Source organism: Eptatretus burgeri, chromosome 7 (assembly GCF_056783735.1).
Source record: "Eptatretus burgeri isolate ZD-2024b chromosome 7, Ebu_testis_v1, whole genome shotgun sequence".
Taxonomy (NCBI): Eukaryota; Metazoa; Chordata; class Myxini; order Myxiniformes; family Myxinidae; genus Eptatretus; species Eptatretus burgeri.
This window is the reverse complement of record NC_140967.1, coordinates 105,209,080-105,221,638: the sequence shown is the minus strand read 5'-3', so window position 1 is coordinate 105,221,638 and position 12,559 is coordinate 105,209,080. Positions and strand designations below refer to the sequence as shown.

Below are 12,559 nucleotides of genomic sequence, written 5' to 3'. Positions count from 1 at the left end.
GACGCAGGTTGAACCTGTCGATCACCTCCTCTCGAAGCCGACTCCAGACTCACACAGCAGCCAAGTCCTCTCAGTTCTTTTCCACCTTTTCCTTTCCTTCTCGCGTCGAAGCCCGAGCAGGCCTCGAAACCAACTGTTCCCCCAAACTGAACTACTCCAAGAGGTCTTCGTTCGCTCGCCTCGAAAACCCTACTGCAGTTTTTGTACTTCTCTCGTTTTACTTCCTCTTTTCGGTGCTCGTGGCCTCAAAGCTGACTGTTCCCCCAAACTGAACTACTCCAAGAGGTCTGTTTGCTGCCCACCGGCTCCTCCCCTTTTCGAAGCCGACAAAACTCCTCCCCTTAGTTTTACTTCCTCTTTTTGGCCACTCCCTCTCAGCCGACTGGGCAGGGCCTCGTCCGGAGAGGGGAAGGAAGAAGAAGAAGAAGCCCTCGGCACACCACCACTGCACAAACAAATAACAGCCTGTGACACCTCCCGACACACATGTAACGTCCATTTTACCGAACGGCCTGGCTAAACATGCATTTAATGGGGGATCTGAGCTAATCCTATATTTAGTATCATACTAAGAGCCATTTCCGCAACAATACTTTCCCTTCATTTTATACCATGTAGATTATTTGTCAGAAACGAAACACCTCGTGTTTGTTGTCACAATGTTCTCATCTTTCTGATCTTCTCATCACTCATTCCATTTCCTCTTTGACAAACCTCTTTCCAGGGCACAGGCCTAACCAGTCGAGCCTCGAGTGTGAGCTTGACCGTAGAGAGTGCACTGGGAAGTTTCGATTTCCTCAATGCAACAGATGATGGAGACGATGACCTCAATGTGGCTTTGGACACTGGACGGTGAGCAGCGTCTCCTTTTGGATCCTAACCCTTCTTGCCATTATGTTTTTACCTGCAACACCTGTTCACCTCTCAATGGGATTTGTTTCCCCTCGTGCCAGGTTCACTTACTGACTGAATAGCTTTGTAGATGGACTTGTTCACCTCTCAATGGAATAATTTACATCACACCTGCATTTATTCATCTCATACCTGTATTTAAACAGATGTTTACAAGCACAGGTAAAGACAGCCAAGCGGAAATCATGGCGTCAATTTTTTACATTTTAGGAATCTCCGGCCTTTCATGATCGATGTTGGTGTTCACCCGTTGTCCAACGTAATACTTAATACAGTCATTTGTTCCTCTTACCAATATGTTTTTGTATCACCTTGACGATGTTGAATAAGTGACAACAATCATCACGCAGCTCACATGGGCCCTCCTATTAACTCGATTCAAACCAAAACAATCTGTGTGTACCCCGTTGTGTCCGTCTTGCAGACACCGAACCACCACCGGCCCATCCAGCATAGCGCTCACAGAAGATACCGGGGTAGGCCCGAGTTCCAGGGGCAGCCCGGTTCCCATGACAACAGGTTCTGAAAGCCTGGACCAAGCTCTGGTCGATCAGCTGCTTGGTTGCCGTCACCTCCTGCAGGTATTTTGTGCATTCATTTTATCAGTTCTCCCAAGATTTGGGACAGAGATAGCACCTCATCCCTCTCTAAACCATCAAGGAATATTTGTGGACGAGCAAACAGCTTGAACAATTTATCGCATTTAGGCATGGAATATACATGAGTGGACGAGCACTCTGTGTACATCAGAGCAGGTGTCAGGCTGGTGTCCCCATCCTGAAGGTCGTTAACGAGCCAGCTGAGTATTTACCGATAATACAATAGTGGCATTGTAGTTTCTCTTGATAGCAAGTCGATTCCTGAAGCTTGAAATCCAAATCCTTAACACCAGTGCCTTCAGTTGGATTTGAACCCACAACCACTGGTATACCAGGCCAGTGTCCTCACCAATAAGCCACCACGGTACCACAACAATCCACTGTTCTGTTTCAGAGAAACCCAGCACTAACCATCATGCATTTGTGTCTTGGGCAACAGGACGACAGCAATGAAAATGGACACGTCCTCCACCACCTGTCTGAACACACCAAAGCACTTGGAGAAATGCGCGAGTTTTGGTGTGGAGGTCCAAGTGGTAGAGACACTTCGATGCTAATGGGCCGGCTCAACCTGAATGATCACTAACAGAACATGTGTGTCCAGGCGTCATACATGTCCAGATATGACTCGGTCTGGGCTCTCACAAATGTATTTGTCTTTGTAATGGCCATTGACCACGCGATCACTCGTTGAACCCCAATTTGACTTGAGCCAACAATTTGCATCGAGTTAAAAAAGTATGTAATTACCTTCAAGTATTGTATAGTGGACTGCACTGGATGGAAAGTGACTGATTCCCAAGGATCAGGATTCCTTAATCAACATATTTCATGGGCATGTTGGGTATTTATTTGTGAGTGCACGGTTTTCCTGCAAACCTCATCACCGATGTTCCATACTCTTCATATCATATTCCATGGAGCAGTTTGTCATCATGGGTAATGCTGGGTGGTTTGCTATTGCCTTCCCAGCACAATCGGGGTTGTAATTTGTAATTATTAGTCCAGGGTGCCGGCAACAGCTCGCCTTATCTTCGCCAATGACACCATGGGATCTTTGACATCCACAAACTAATGCTAGCAGACAGGACGACCCAGTTTAACGTCCATCCAAGGGACGGGGTTGATGCCTCGCCTTGCCTGTGAAACACCGGGATGACAGTGTATGGCTGAGTCAAGGTTGTCTTGCCTGCACTCGTATCTCACTCAGTAGGACATGTAAAAAGTTGATTTTTTTTACTGCGTTAAGCCATGAACAGTCCAAGGAGCTCTTGTAGTGACATTCCAATGGGAAATGAATGAATGGAATGAGATTGTTTGTTCCTTTTGCACACACGAGATAATTCACCATCTCACTCGGCCAGTCTCTCCACCTTATCAAGTAAAAGATAATAGTCGGTGTACTTACACCAACGGGGAGCTTGGGTGAGCACGGGCCCTCGTCGTGTACTGTTCGCTCGCATGCGAAGCACCGTCACAATTACATCCCATGCAGGAAGCAAATGTAATGAGCATTCCCATCACATTCCAGTAAATAATGTCTCGCGTTCCCATGAGAAGTGCATTGGGTTTGAATGGAATTTTATGTCTGCGGGAGTGTTCGGGTTCCAACAATCAAGTACTTCGAGAGAACAGCTGCAAGTAAGAGATCTGCTTCTGTCCGTGTCCCACATAGTGATATTATGGTGTGTGCCAGTGAGGTTTTGTGTTCATGTTTGACGGTGGGCAGGTCACTGTGTGCCAGTGATATGTTCATGAAGTCTTGACATTGCACACTTGATGTAACCACACGTATTACGATTACCTTGAGAATGCACGTCTTGAATTGTCCGAACACCACAGTTTGATATCATACGTTATGACGATTTATTTGTACATTGCTCGACTCTGGTAAATTGTACTTCATCAGGCATTTTTTTTCCGAAATCAAGAAGGATTAGACACCATCTACATATTAAGTATGCAGGGTTATGAGATGGGATGAGGACAATTACTTGAGGAATACAAAGGAGGGATGGTGGGGTGAGGGTACAGCACCTTAATTATGTTTGAGTATTATTTCCATGTCCATGATTATATATATATATATATATATATATATATATATATATATATATATATATATATATATATATATATATATGTGTGTGACTGTAATGGCAATGAGATATGAAGTTGTTGAATAAAACTCATGAATGATTTCACTGTTCTTGGAATATTTTCCTTCTTCCTCTCCCTCCCAACCGTTTTTTCCTTTCTCGTCCGTTCTGTGAAATGATAAAAACATTTCGGGAAGCAAAATCATTTATTCAATCGAAGGTAATGGAGACGAAGACCTCAATCAATGATCCATCAACCTCGCAACTCACGGCTAATGGGCCACGGTGTCAGACGCAAAGGTCTTACCGACCTCTGGAATGCCGGTTATAGTGTTCCCATCTGAACACCGAGATCATGATGTAGGTTCATCAGGTTCCAATCCCATGTACCATATATATTTCTACGAACGTCCTTGAAATTCATGCAAAATTACAGTGATGTCTCCTCGTATCTTTGTCCTTCGTGCGTTCGATGTACGAGCTCCTGACATGAAAGAATATGAAAAATATAAACTTTGACTTTTAAAATGCTACAATCATCAGCAATCGCATTGGTATGGGTAATCGACCGAGTTAATTACAAGTTCCTCTCATTGGTGTGCACCGTGGTCGTGGTGAAATGCTACCTGTAAGTTATAGGAGCAAGTTAATCAAGGTGCGAACAATTGCCTTCTCCTTTTGAAAGACAAAGCAGGAACCTAAACATCCACCAGCAATCAATGCAAGCACATGGAACATCTGGCTTAATGTCCCTCAAAGGGACAACAAACTTCGACGCAACACACCGCATGTGAGGCACCAAACAGGTTATAGTTGGATCGGGAATCAAACCCAGAAGAAACAATTGAGAGGCAGGTATGCCATCTTTGTGATGGTGATGAAGATACCTCCCTATAAATACAACTGGTTGTGCCATCAAAGCTGCAATCATGAAAGGGTGTTGTTCTAATACGGACCAGTATTTTCATTTAATTGTGCTTTGTTGAGGAGGTTTTGTCTGTTGAATGTCCTGTTAGGTTGCAATGACACCAACGGCAGCTGCAGTGGCCTCGGCAACACCACGAGATGCAAGGGACACCGACAGTTTACTGAAGATACCTAAAACACCGATAGTTTGTGTCAAGAAAAGAGAGAAGGAAAAAGAAGGCATGGAGGAGACAAATGGGAGAAAGGAAACTGCAATCGCCTGAGCTGTTCTGCTCCTCCTCATATGGTGCAATTATTTGAAAACAGACGAACCCAGTAAAGGAGGAATTGGGGATCTTCTCTATGCAAACCTGGAGTGTTCAGTATCACCCCCCCCCCCGATTCCCTGACCACGAAGGACCAACTTCACCCCTGCTGCACATTGGTTGGTGGAGATTCAGCTTCACTTCCTATATCATACGCGGTGAGGTATCATTTGCTGAATTCCCTATACTCATCGAATCTACATGTCGGACATTGCACCGCTGCTGTCTCAGAGATAACATGAAAGTCCGCATCACCTTGCCGGTGCTGTTTTGGGTGATTTATGTGTCGCTCGCCATTCCTCCACTCTCCTCTTCATAACACATTGTCCTTTACAGCTTGGAGATTCAGTCTTCAACATCTCTCACACAACTTGACCTGTAGACTCAGGTTCTTCAACCATATTTCGGTGATGCAAGGCTTTCACTTTTTGAGGACTTTAAAGATGCGACTGGCCTGTCGGCTTCATCCTGTGTGCATCCTCTGGATGAGATCCTTTCGCACGGGCTCACTGCCAACGCTTCAACCATTTATAACTAAGCTGGAATTAATTTTACAAACTGTATGCTTGAGATAAGTTGCCACTTCGAGTGTCGTGAGTTAACTTACAGCAGCTATGTTGGCTGTGACTGTAATACTTATTTAATTTGAGGATTCTTTGGAAAGTCATTAAGTGTTACATTTCATTAGTATTATGTGTTTAAGGTGGACAGTTGGGAGTAATACATATTCATTACAAAGTTATCCTTCTGTCTCTTGTCACTTGTAGGTTTCACCCATAAAACAACACAAAAGGTACATCAGTCTTTATTTATTTTCTGCCGTAACACCCTCTGGGTTACCGGTGCACTCGCTGCGGTGCCTTGAGGTGGATGGACACGTAACAATGTTCAATGGGCCACAGCAGTAGTGGGGCAACTTAGCAAAATATAGCATAACAATTGTGCATTTTGTGAGGAAAGCACCAAATTTGGCACACCAGTAGCCTATCATATTATGAACAGATTTGGATATTGGGCCACCTCAAAATTTTTGATGGCAGTGGAAAATGGCTGCCACAGCCATCAGCGGCTGAATTTGAGATGGCCCAATATCCAAATCTGTTCATAATATGATACGCTACTGGTGTGCCAAATTTGGTGCTTTCCTCACAAAATGCACAATTGTTATGCTATATTTTGCTAAGTTGCCCCACTACAGGTGAAAGTTGGAGTGTGCAAAACAGCTCCACAAATTGCCGTTTGGATCATCTTCAATTACGTCCCCCATATGATGCTGACACTGGTAGGTAGGAGAGGTAAAAACCCCACCAGATCTTTCCTACATTTTAAATTGAGCACAGGTGTTGAGTTGGTGGGCATGACCATTGGCATCAAAGATGGCAAATAAGACTTCAAAAGAGGTGAGCGAATAAAATCTTTATGTAAAACTTACAAGAATTATCAATTGAAATGAACTATTGAATCACTTAAAATTTACAATCTCTTCCCATGAGCAGACAGGCTCGATGTGAAGCACCAAATAATCTGAAACAGGGTCGACACAAAGCAACAAAGGGAACACGAAAGCGCATGGCAACATGGTCTCCAAGCAACAGTCACCAATTTTTGCATAAAATAAACTTTAAGGGACAAAATCGAAAGGCCATTGATCGAGTCAGCATCTTTTCATTTTCTGTTTTTCCAAATGTAAAATGATTGTGAATAATAATAACAACCACCAGAGTATAAAAACAACTTGTACAAATCATTAAAAGGCCAATAATCCTCAAGCCCGAAGGTTGAGCTCTCAAACCAATATGTTGTTGGTTATCGAAGTCACACGCATCGCCAGTAAAAGCACAATTAATTGGGACTAATGTAAGCTCAAATGCAAAACAAACACGATGAAGGATCCGGTGGCAGACATCGAGGACTTCTGCCAAACCAGACCCTTCACCTCTCCACGCTCACCCCACAGCAAAAAATGAGAATAACTTTCGATGAATCGTACCCCTCACTCTGCTCCATGTGCCGAGTCACGTCTCTGCCGTAGAGCATTTCAATCGGATGTAGCAAAGTCGACTTGCTCGCTTTACTTTCGCTTCTCTGCCAGGGAAATCCTCCTCGGTGACCTGCAAAAGAATAAATGAATAAAAATCGTACATTCGCTCAAAGGTACCTAATATACCCCATGGTGAAAACGAGTCCAAATTTGTAAGGTGTGTGATCACTGCACAGATCTATGACATAATTCTGCTTCAAACCCAAGTGATCTCTATACTCGTAAATAAACCTGGGGGTACATCACATCCATCCACTGGGACCATACTCTGTGCAGAGCGTTGGTGCTGCCGAAGCAGTCTCCTTGGCTATTGGGTACAATCCTGGATGGGTCGCCACTCCGACACAGGATACCAGCATGCTGGCACTCATTTTGCCGACCTCGGAAGGATGACAGGCAGAGTCAACCCCACCTGGTATTAATTCAACAGCCGAGTGGGATTTGAACTCAGGATACTCGGATCCTAAGCCCACCACCCTAACCATTAAGCCAACACCCGGCATGTACATCACAAATAGCACCTTAGTATTAATGTCCCATCAGCGTCAAAACGGGTTCGGGAGGGGGGAGGGTGTGTGTGTGTGTGTGTGTGTGTGTGTGTGTGTGTGTGTGTGTGTGTGTGTGTGTGTGTGTGTGTGTGTGTGTGCGTGTGTGTGTGTGTGAGTGTGGGGGGGGTGCGTCAAAAAGGTTCGGGGGTATTGTTGGTCAATACTGGTTGGGGGTGTTTGCGTCAAAACAGGTTTGGGGGAGGGGTTTGCATCAAAACGGGTTCAGGGGAAGGGTTGTGGGGGGTTGCGTCAAAACGGGTTCAGGGGAGTTGCATCAAAACGGGTTCGCGGGGGAGGTTGCGCCAAAGCAGGCTCGGCAGGGGGGGGATTGCGTCAAAATAGGTTCGGGAGGGTGCGTCATGATGGATTCTGGGGGGAGGCGTTGCATCAAAGTGGGTTTGGGGGAGGGGGCGGTTATTTCAAAACAGGTTCGGGGGGTATTGTTGGTCAATACGGGTTTGGGGGTCGTTTGCGTCAAAACAGGTTCGGGGGGGGGGGTTGCATCAAAACGGGTTCGTGGGGGGGGGTGCGTTAAAACGGGTTCAAGGGGGGGGTTTGCATCAAAATGGGTCCGGGGAGTGGGGTTTGCGACAAAACGGGTTGGGGGTGGGGTGATTGCATCAAAACGGGTCATCATCATGACACTGTGCAGCCAATCACCTGTCAATTTAAACAGGGTGATGTTCTCATCAACCAAAACTACAAGAGTACCCCCCCCCTAGAGAAACAGCAGAGAGATTGATTCGTGACGAAAGGGAGATAGCAGGCTCAATAAATAATTATTTTGCTTCAACATTTTCTTCTTTTTAGTTGTGTATGAAATTGAGGCTCGTGGAGGATGTTGAAGATGGAATGGATCAGGACACAACAAAACAAAAGGAACATCAGAAAGAGGGGGGAACACACATGAATTCAAGGTCGTCTCTCTGGACAATCACGTGTTTTTGATACAGTCTGGCATTCTGCCCGACTCTCCAACTCTCTGCCTATGACGTCCAAGGCCAACTCCATATGTGGCTTACTGACTTCCTCGAGTCCCGTAGCCAACATGTGGATCTCATCGGAGTCTTTTCATATCCTCTCCCTGTCAAGGCTGGAGTGCCACAAGGGAGTGTTCTGGGCCCAGTCCAAATCCTGATCTTCATTAATGATCTCTCCGACTCTCTGGAAAATCCCCTTTATCCATTTGCTGAAGACTCCACCCTCTGCCGTGACATCCCTCATCCCTGGCACCCAAAGGATGCAGCCTCTTCTCTCTTCGCAGACCATGGAAAAAAAAAACTCACAAGCATGTCAAACACTAGGAATAGGTCTTTCAATCCTGACAAATCTCACGCTCTCACCATCCCTCTCCGAAAGGACTATCTGGTAAACCCAACACCCTCTCCCCCCCTCCCCCACACCATCCCTCTCCGAAAGGACTATCTGGTAAACGCAACACCCTCTCCTCCCCCCCACCATCTACTTTCTTAACAATATTCTTGAGGAAGTTCAATCATTCAAACTCCTGGGTCTCTCTATCAGCCATGATCTTTCTTGGGAAAACCACATTTCAAAGTTGGCTGCCAAAGCCAGCCACCTACTGGGCATCCTCTGTCATGCAAAGTCCTTCCTTGACATACCTCAACTCCCATCCATCCACAGGGCCTTCACCCGGAGCTGCTCTGCCCTCTGAGCTGGCTCCCCTGCCTCACACCTTGCTCAGCTTGATGCTGTGGAAACCAAGGCCTTCAAGATTACTGGAATCTCCTGCGTGAAGGTGAGTCCATCGGCTTATCACTACGCCAATGCAGACAGATCATTGGTCTCTGTCTTCTACCGCGTCCTTTCTTGTCTTGCACCCACCCTCTGCCCTTTCCGTGCTCTGTCTCCCCTCCCCCCACCCACCCCAATTCCTCCCCACAGCCTTTGCTTGTACAAGACCCCCCCCCCCCATCTTGGCCTTCCACTCTGCTGTTGATGTTTTCCCTCTCTCTCAACTGTTCATTTTGCATTGCGCCATGTTCAGTGTATCAGCTCTTCCACGAGCCTAGACTACGTCTACAAAGATTTAAAAATATACCCATCAGAGATGGGGAATCCCCCACCATTGAAAATAATTGAAATCAGATAAGCGTTTTTCCATTTATTACAAAAAACATTTTTTTCAAGATGGCCACCCAGTCGGCCATCTTGGATCCGGCCACGCCCAAAATCAATAGGGTACTTCCTTTTCAGGTGGTACATGTGTGACCCAAATTTCAAAATGATATGGCGAACAGTTTATGAGTTATCACACTCACAGCTATAAATGTTGACGCCCAGCCAGCCGGACGGACGGACGACCCGGGTGACAACAATATCCCCCTTCCGCCACGCGGCGGGGGATAAAAAAAACCAGCAGCGATGTTTTGCAGGAATAGTAGGCAGCTTCATTGTATACCTACATCATGATTGTGATGCGTGCAAGATAGAGGGTCTCGTCAAAAGGTGAATGTGCTTTTCGTGTTTGTTCATTCTGCATCCGACAACAATGTTGATCGTGAATTTTTTTTAATCATTCATTATTATTATGATTATTATTGTTTGTTTGTGTCTGTCGCATTACAACTTGAGAATAGGCGAACAGATTTCAATGAATCCAACGATGGTAGATTCAGGGAACTCTCAGAGAATGTTTGTGATGCCAAAAAAAAAAAAAACAAGGACGGAAGGAGAGAGAGTGTCTGCATGCGTGCGTGCGTACATGTGTGCATGTGTGTGTGTGTGCACGCAGTGAAACTGCAAATGGCAACTTGTGATGTTTGCTATTCCCGCACGGAGGGCAAGATCTCCCAGGAATCCTTTTTTCTTCTTGGCATGTAGATTAGTCATTGCAGCAAAGATTGGTATTCCCGTCAGTGAAGTGATGGGTCTTATATGCTGGTGTTAATAATAATAATGATTATAATAATAATAATAATAATAAAAACAAGTGGAAGTCCATGCATTGCATGTCGAGCCATTGTGTAATTATTTTTCCTTCATTCCCAGATGATTTCTCATGATGATGCTCGATTCAATGGGAATTGGAACGAATTATATGCATGTGAGAGTTTTCTGTTGTTTCTCAGACAGAAATTTGAACTGTAAACGACGATACTTGAACATACAAAGCTCACTTGAGACATTTCCACTTGTTGAACTGAAAAAAGTAACATAGTATAAATAATAGTCACTCATGAAATCGGAACTTGAAAGAAAAATTAAAGAAAAAAACCTACAAGGTGTAAAAAAAAAACCCACTGAAAATGATGAGACTTCAGACCTGCATGTAGCGTGTGTTAGATCCCGAAATGACGAGAGAGTTTGTCGTTTACCTCCAAGACGGACGTTTTGAATCTTACAACACTCATTTCAGAGACGACAATTCGACAGTGTAGACGGTGTGCGGTTTCACGAGGGGTTTAGTATGACTCTCAAGTAACCAATATTACACCCACTTATCGATTTCAATAACTTATGATGGAACATAGATGCGAAAACAGGAATCCGTATCTTAGACAAGGTTTTGACAAAATAGTGTGGTGGGATTCATTAAGATCAGAGAGTGAGTGGCATGTGAGTGAGTCGAACATAGATGCGACGTAACAGTGTGACGTAGGGTAGACGGACAATGAAAAGGAGACTGTGACGTAGGGTAGACAGACAGGACACCAAAATTTTGCCCCTCATCCCAGTGCTTAGTCGATACTCGACACGCAATTACCCCCGGTTGGGGGTGACGGTCATCTCTGAAGTAGACCGGGAGCCCAGGGCCCTGAGATCAAACTAACGAGGTACTAATATCTGAGCACAGGGGCATGAACGGAGTATCAAAAGACATATAGAAAGTTATTTCTGCCAGGTACCACCTTCTGCGTAAGGACCCTGGTGACCCTCCAAAGGGGTCCTTAAAATTGGCTCGATCAAACATTGGAAGTACCAGTTGGTATCACTTCCATATGATGCATATGACCAACCTTACAACAAAACCACATGTGACAGACATGCCTACTACTGCAAAAGGCCCCCCAGAAGCCCCAACAAGGGCCCCCAAAAAAGGGGCAAGCTCAAACATTGGAGGTACCAGATAAAACCAGGTTTAAATTCATATATACATCCCACAGAGTGTAAAATGTCCATTACCAGACAAATTGTCTGCTGCATTGGCCCTACCAGAACCCCCAAAAGTAAGCCCTTGAGACCCTTGATTCAACTGGTCTAGCTCAAACATTGGAGGTACTAGATAAAACCAGGTTTAAATTCATATATACATCCCACAGAGTGCAAAATGTCCATTACCAGACAAATTGTCTGCTGCATTGGCCCTACCAGAACGTCCAAAAGTGAGCTCTAAAAAGGGCAAAACATTACACTAGACCAAAAATACACAATTTGCATAATTCTGCACATTATGCCGGCACAACATTACCATAGGAAACATTTATGTTTAACAATTTAACAAAAGTACTACAAAATGCCAATAAGCCGACTGGCATCACACTATGAACCAGTAAACTCAGAAAAACTACAGGCTCATATTGCACTGAAACACTCGGAAATATACGAAGACATAAATAGTTCTAATGTTTCCTAACTTCTCCGAACATTCTTTTCCGAGTTCGGAGATGTCATATTAGGAGAGGTGAGGGAACATTAGAACTGTCATTACTTCTAAAGATTGCCGAGTTCGGAGACGTCAGGAGAAGTTAGGAAACATTAGAACTATTTATATCTTCGTATATTTCCGAGTGTTTCAGTGCAATATGAGCCTGTAGTTTTTCTGAGTTTATTGGTTCATAGTGTGATACCAGTCGGCTTATCAGTATTTTGTAGTTCTTTTGTTAAATTGCTAAACATAAATGTTTCCTATGGTAATGTTGTGCCGGCATAATGTGCAGAATTATGCAAATTGTGTATTTTTGATCTACTGTAATGTTTTGCCCTTTTTAGAGCTCACTTTTGGAGGTTCTGGCAGGGCCAATGCAGCAGACAATTTGTCTGGTAATGGACATTTTACACTCTGTGGGATGTATATATGAATTTAAACCTGGTTTTATCTAGTACCTCCAATGTTTGAGCTAGACCAGTTGTATCAAGGATCCCAAGGGCTTACTTTTGGGGTTTC

The 12,559-nt window shown here is 44.6% G+C and overlaps 2 protein-coding genes across 8 annotated transcripts in view; one reads left to right on the top strand and one right to left on the bottom strand.

Annotated features, from left to right (window-relative positions):
* The window catches only part of LOC147024023 (rho family-interacting cell polarization regulator 2-like), a 35,664-nt gene extending 31,954 nt beyond the window's left edge, over positions 1 to 3,710 (top strand). The window contains exons 15-17 of the mRNA XM_085890132.1: positions 725 to 852; positions 1,337 to 1,493; positions 1,951 to 3,710. Of these exons, the coding sequence (XP_085746258.1) occupies positions 725 to 852; positions 1,337 to 1,493; positions 1,951 to 2,097 (432 nt within the window). The 3' untranslated portion in view covers positions 2,098 to 3,710. The remainder of the gene's footprint in view (positions 1 to 724; positions 853 to 1,336; positions 1,494 to 1,950) is intronic.
* Positions 3,711 to 6,243: 2,533 nt separating this feature from the next.
* Positions 6,244 to 12,559, bottom strand: part of SAMHD1 (SAM and HD domain containing deoxynucleoside triphosphate triphosphohydrolase 1) — a 110,204-nt gene continuing 103,888 nt past the window's right edge. For all 7 annotated transcript variants that reach the window (XM_085890137.1, XM_085890136.1, XM_085890139.1 and 4 more), the window contains one exon: positions 6,244 to 6,953. The gene's annotated coding sequence lies outside the window, so the exon portion shown is untranslated. The remainder of the gene's footprint in view (positions 6,954 to 12,559) is intronic.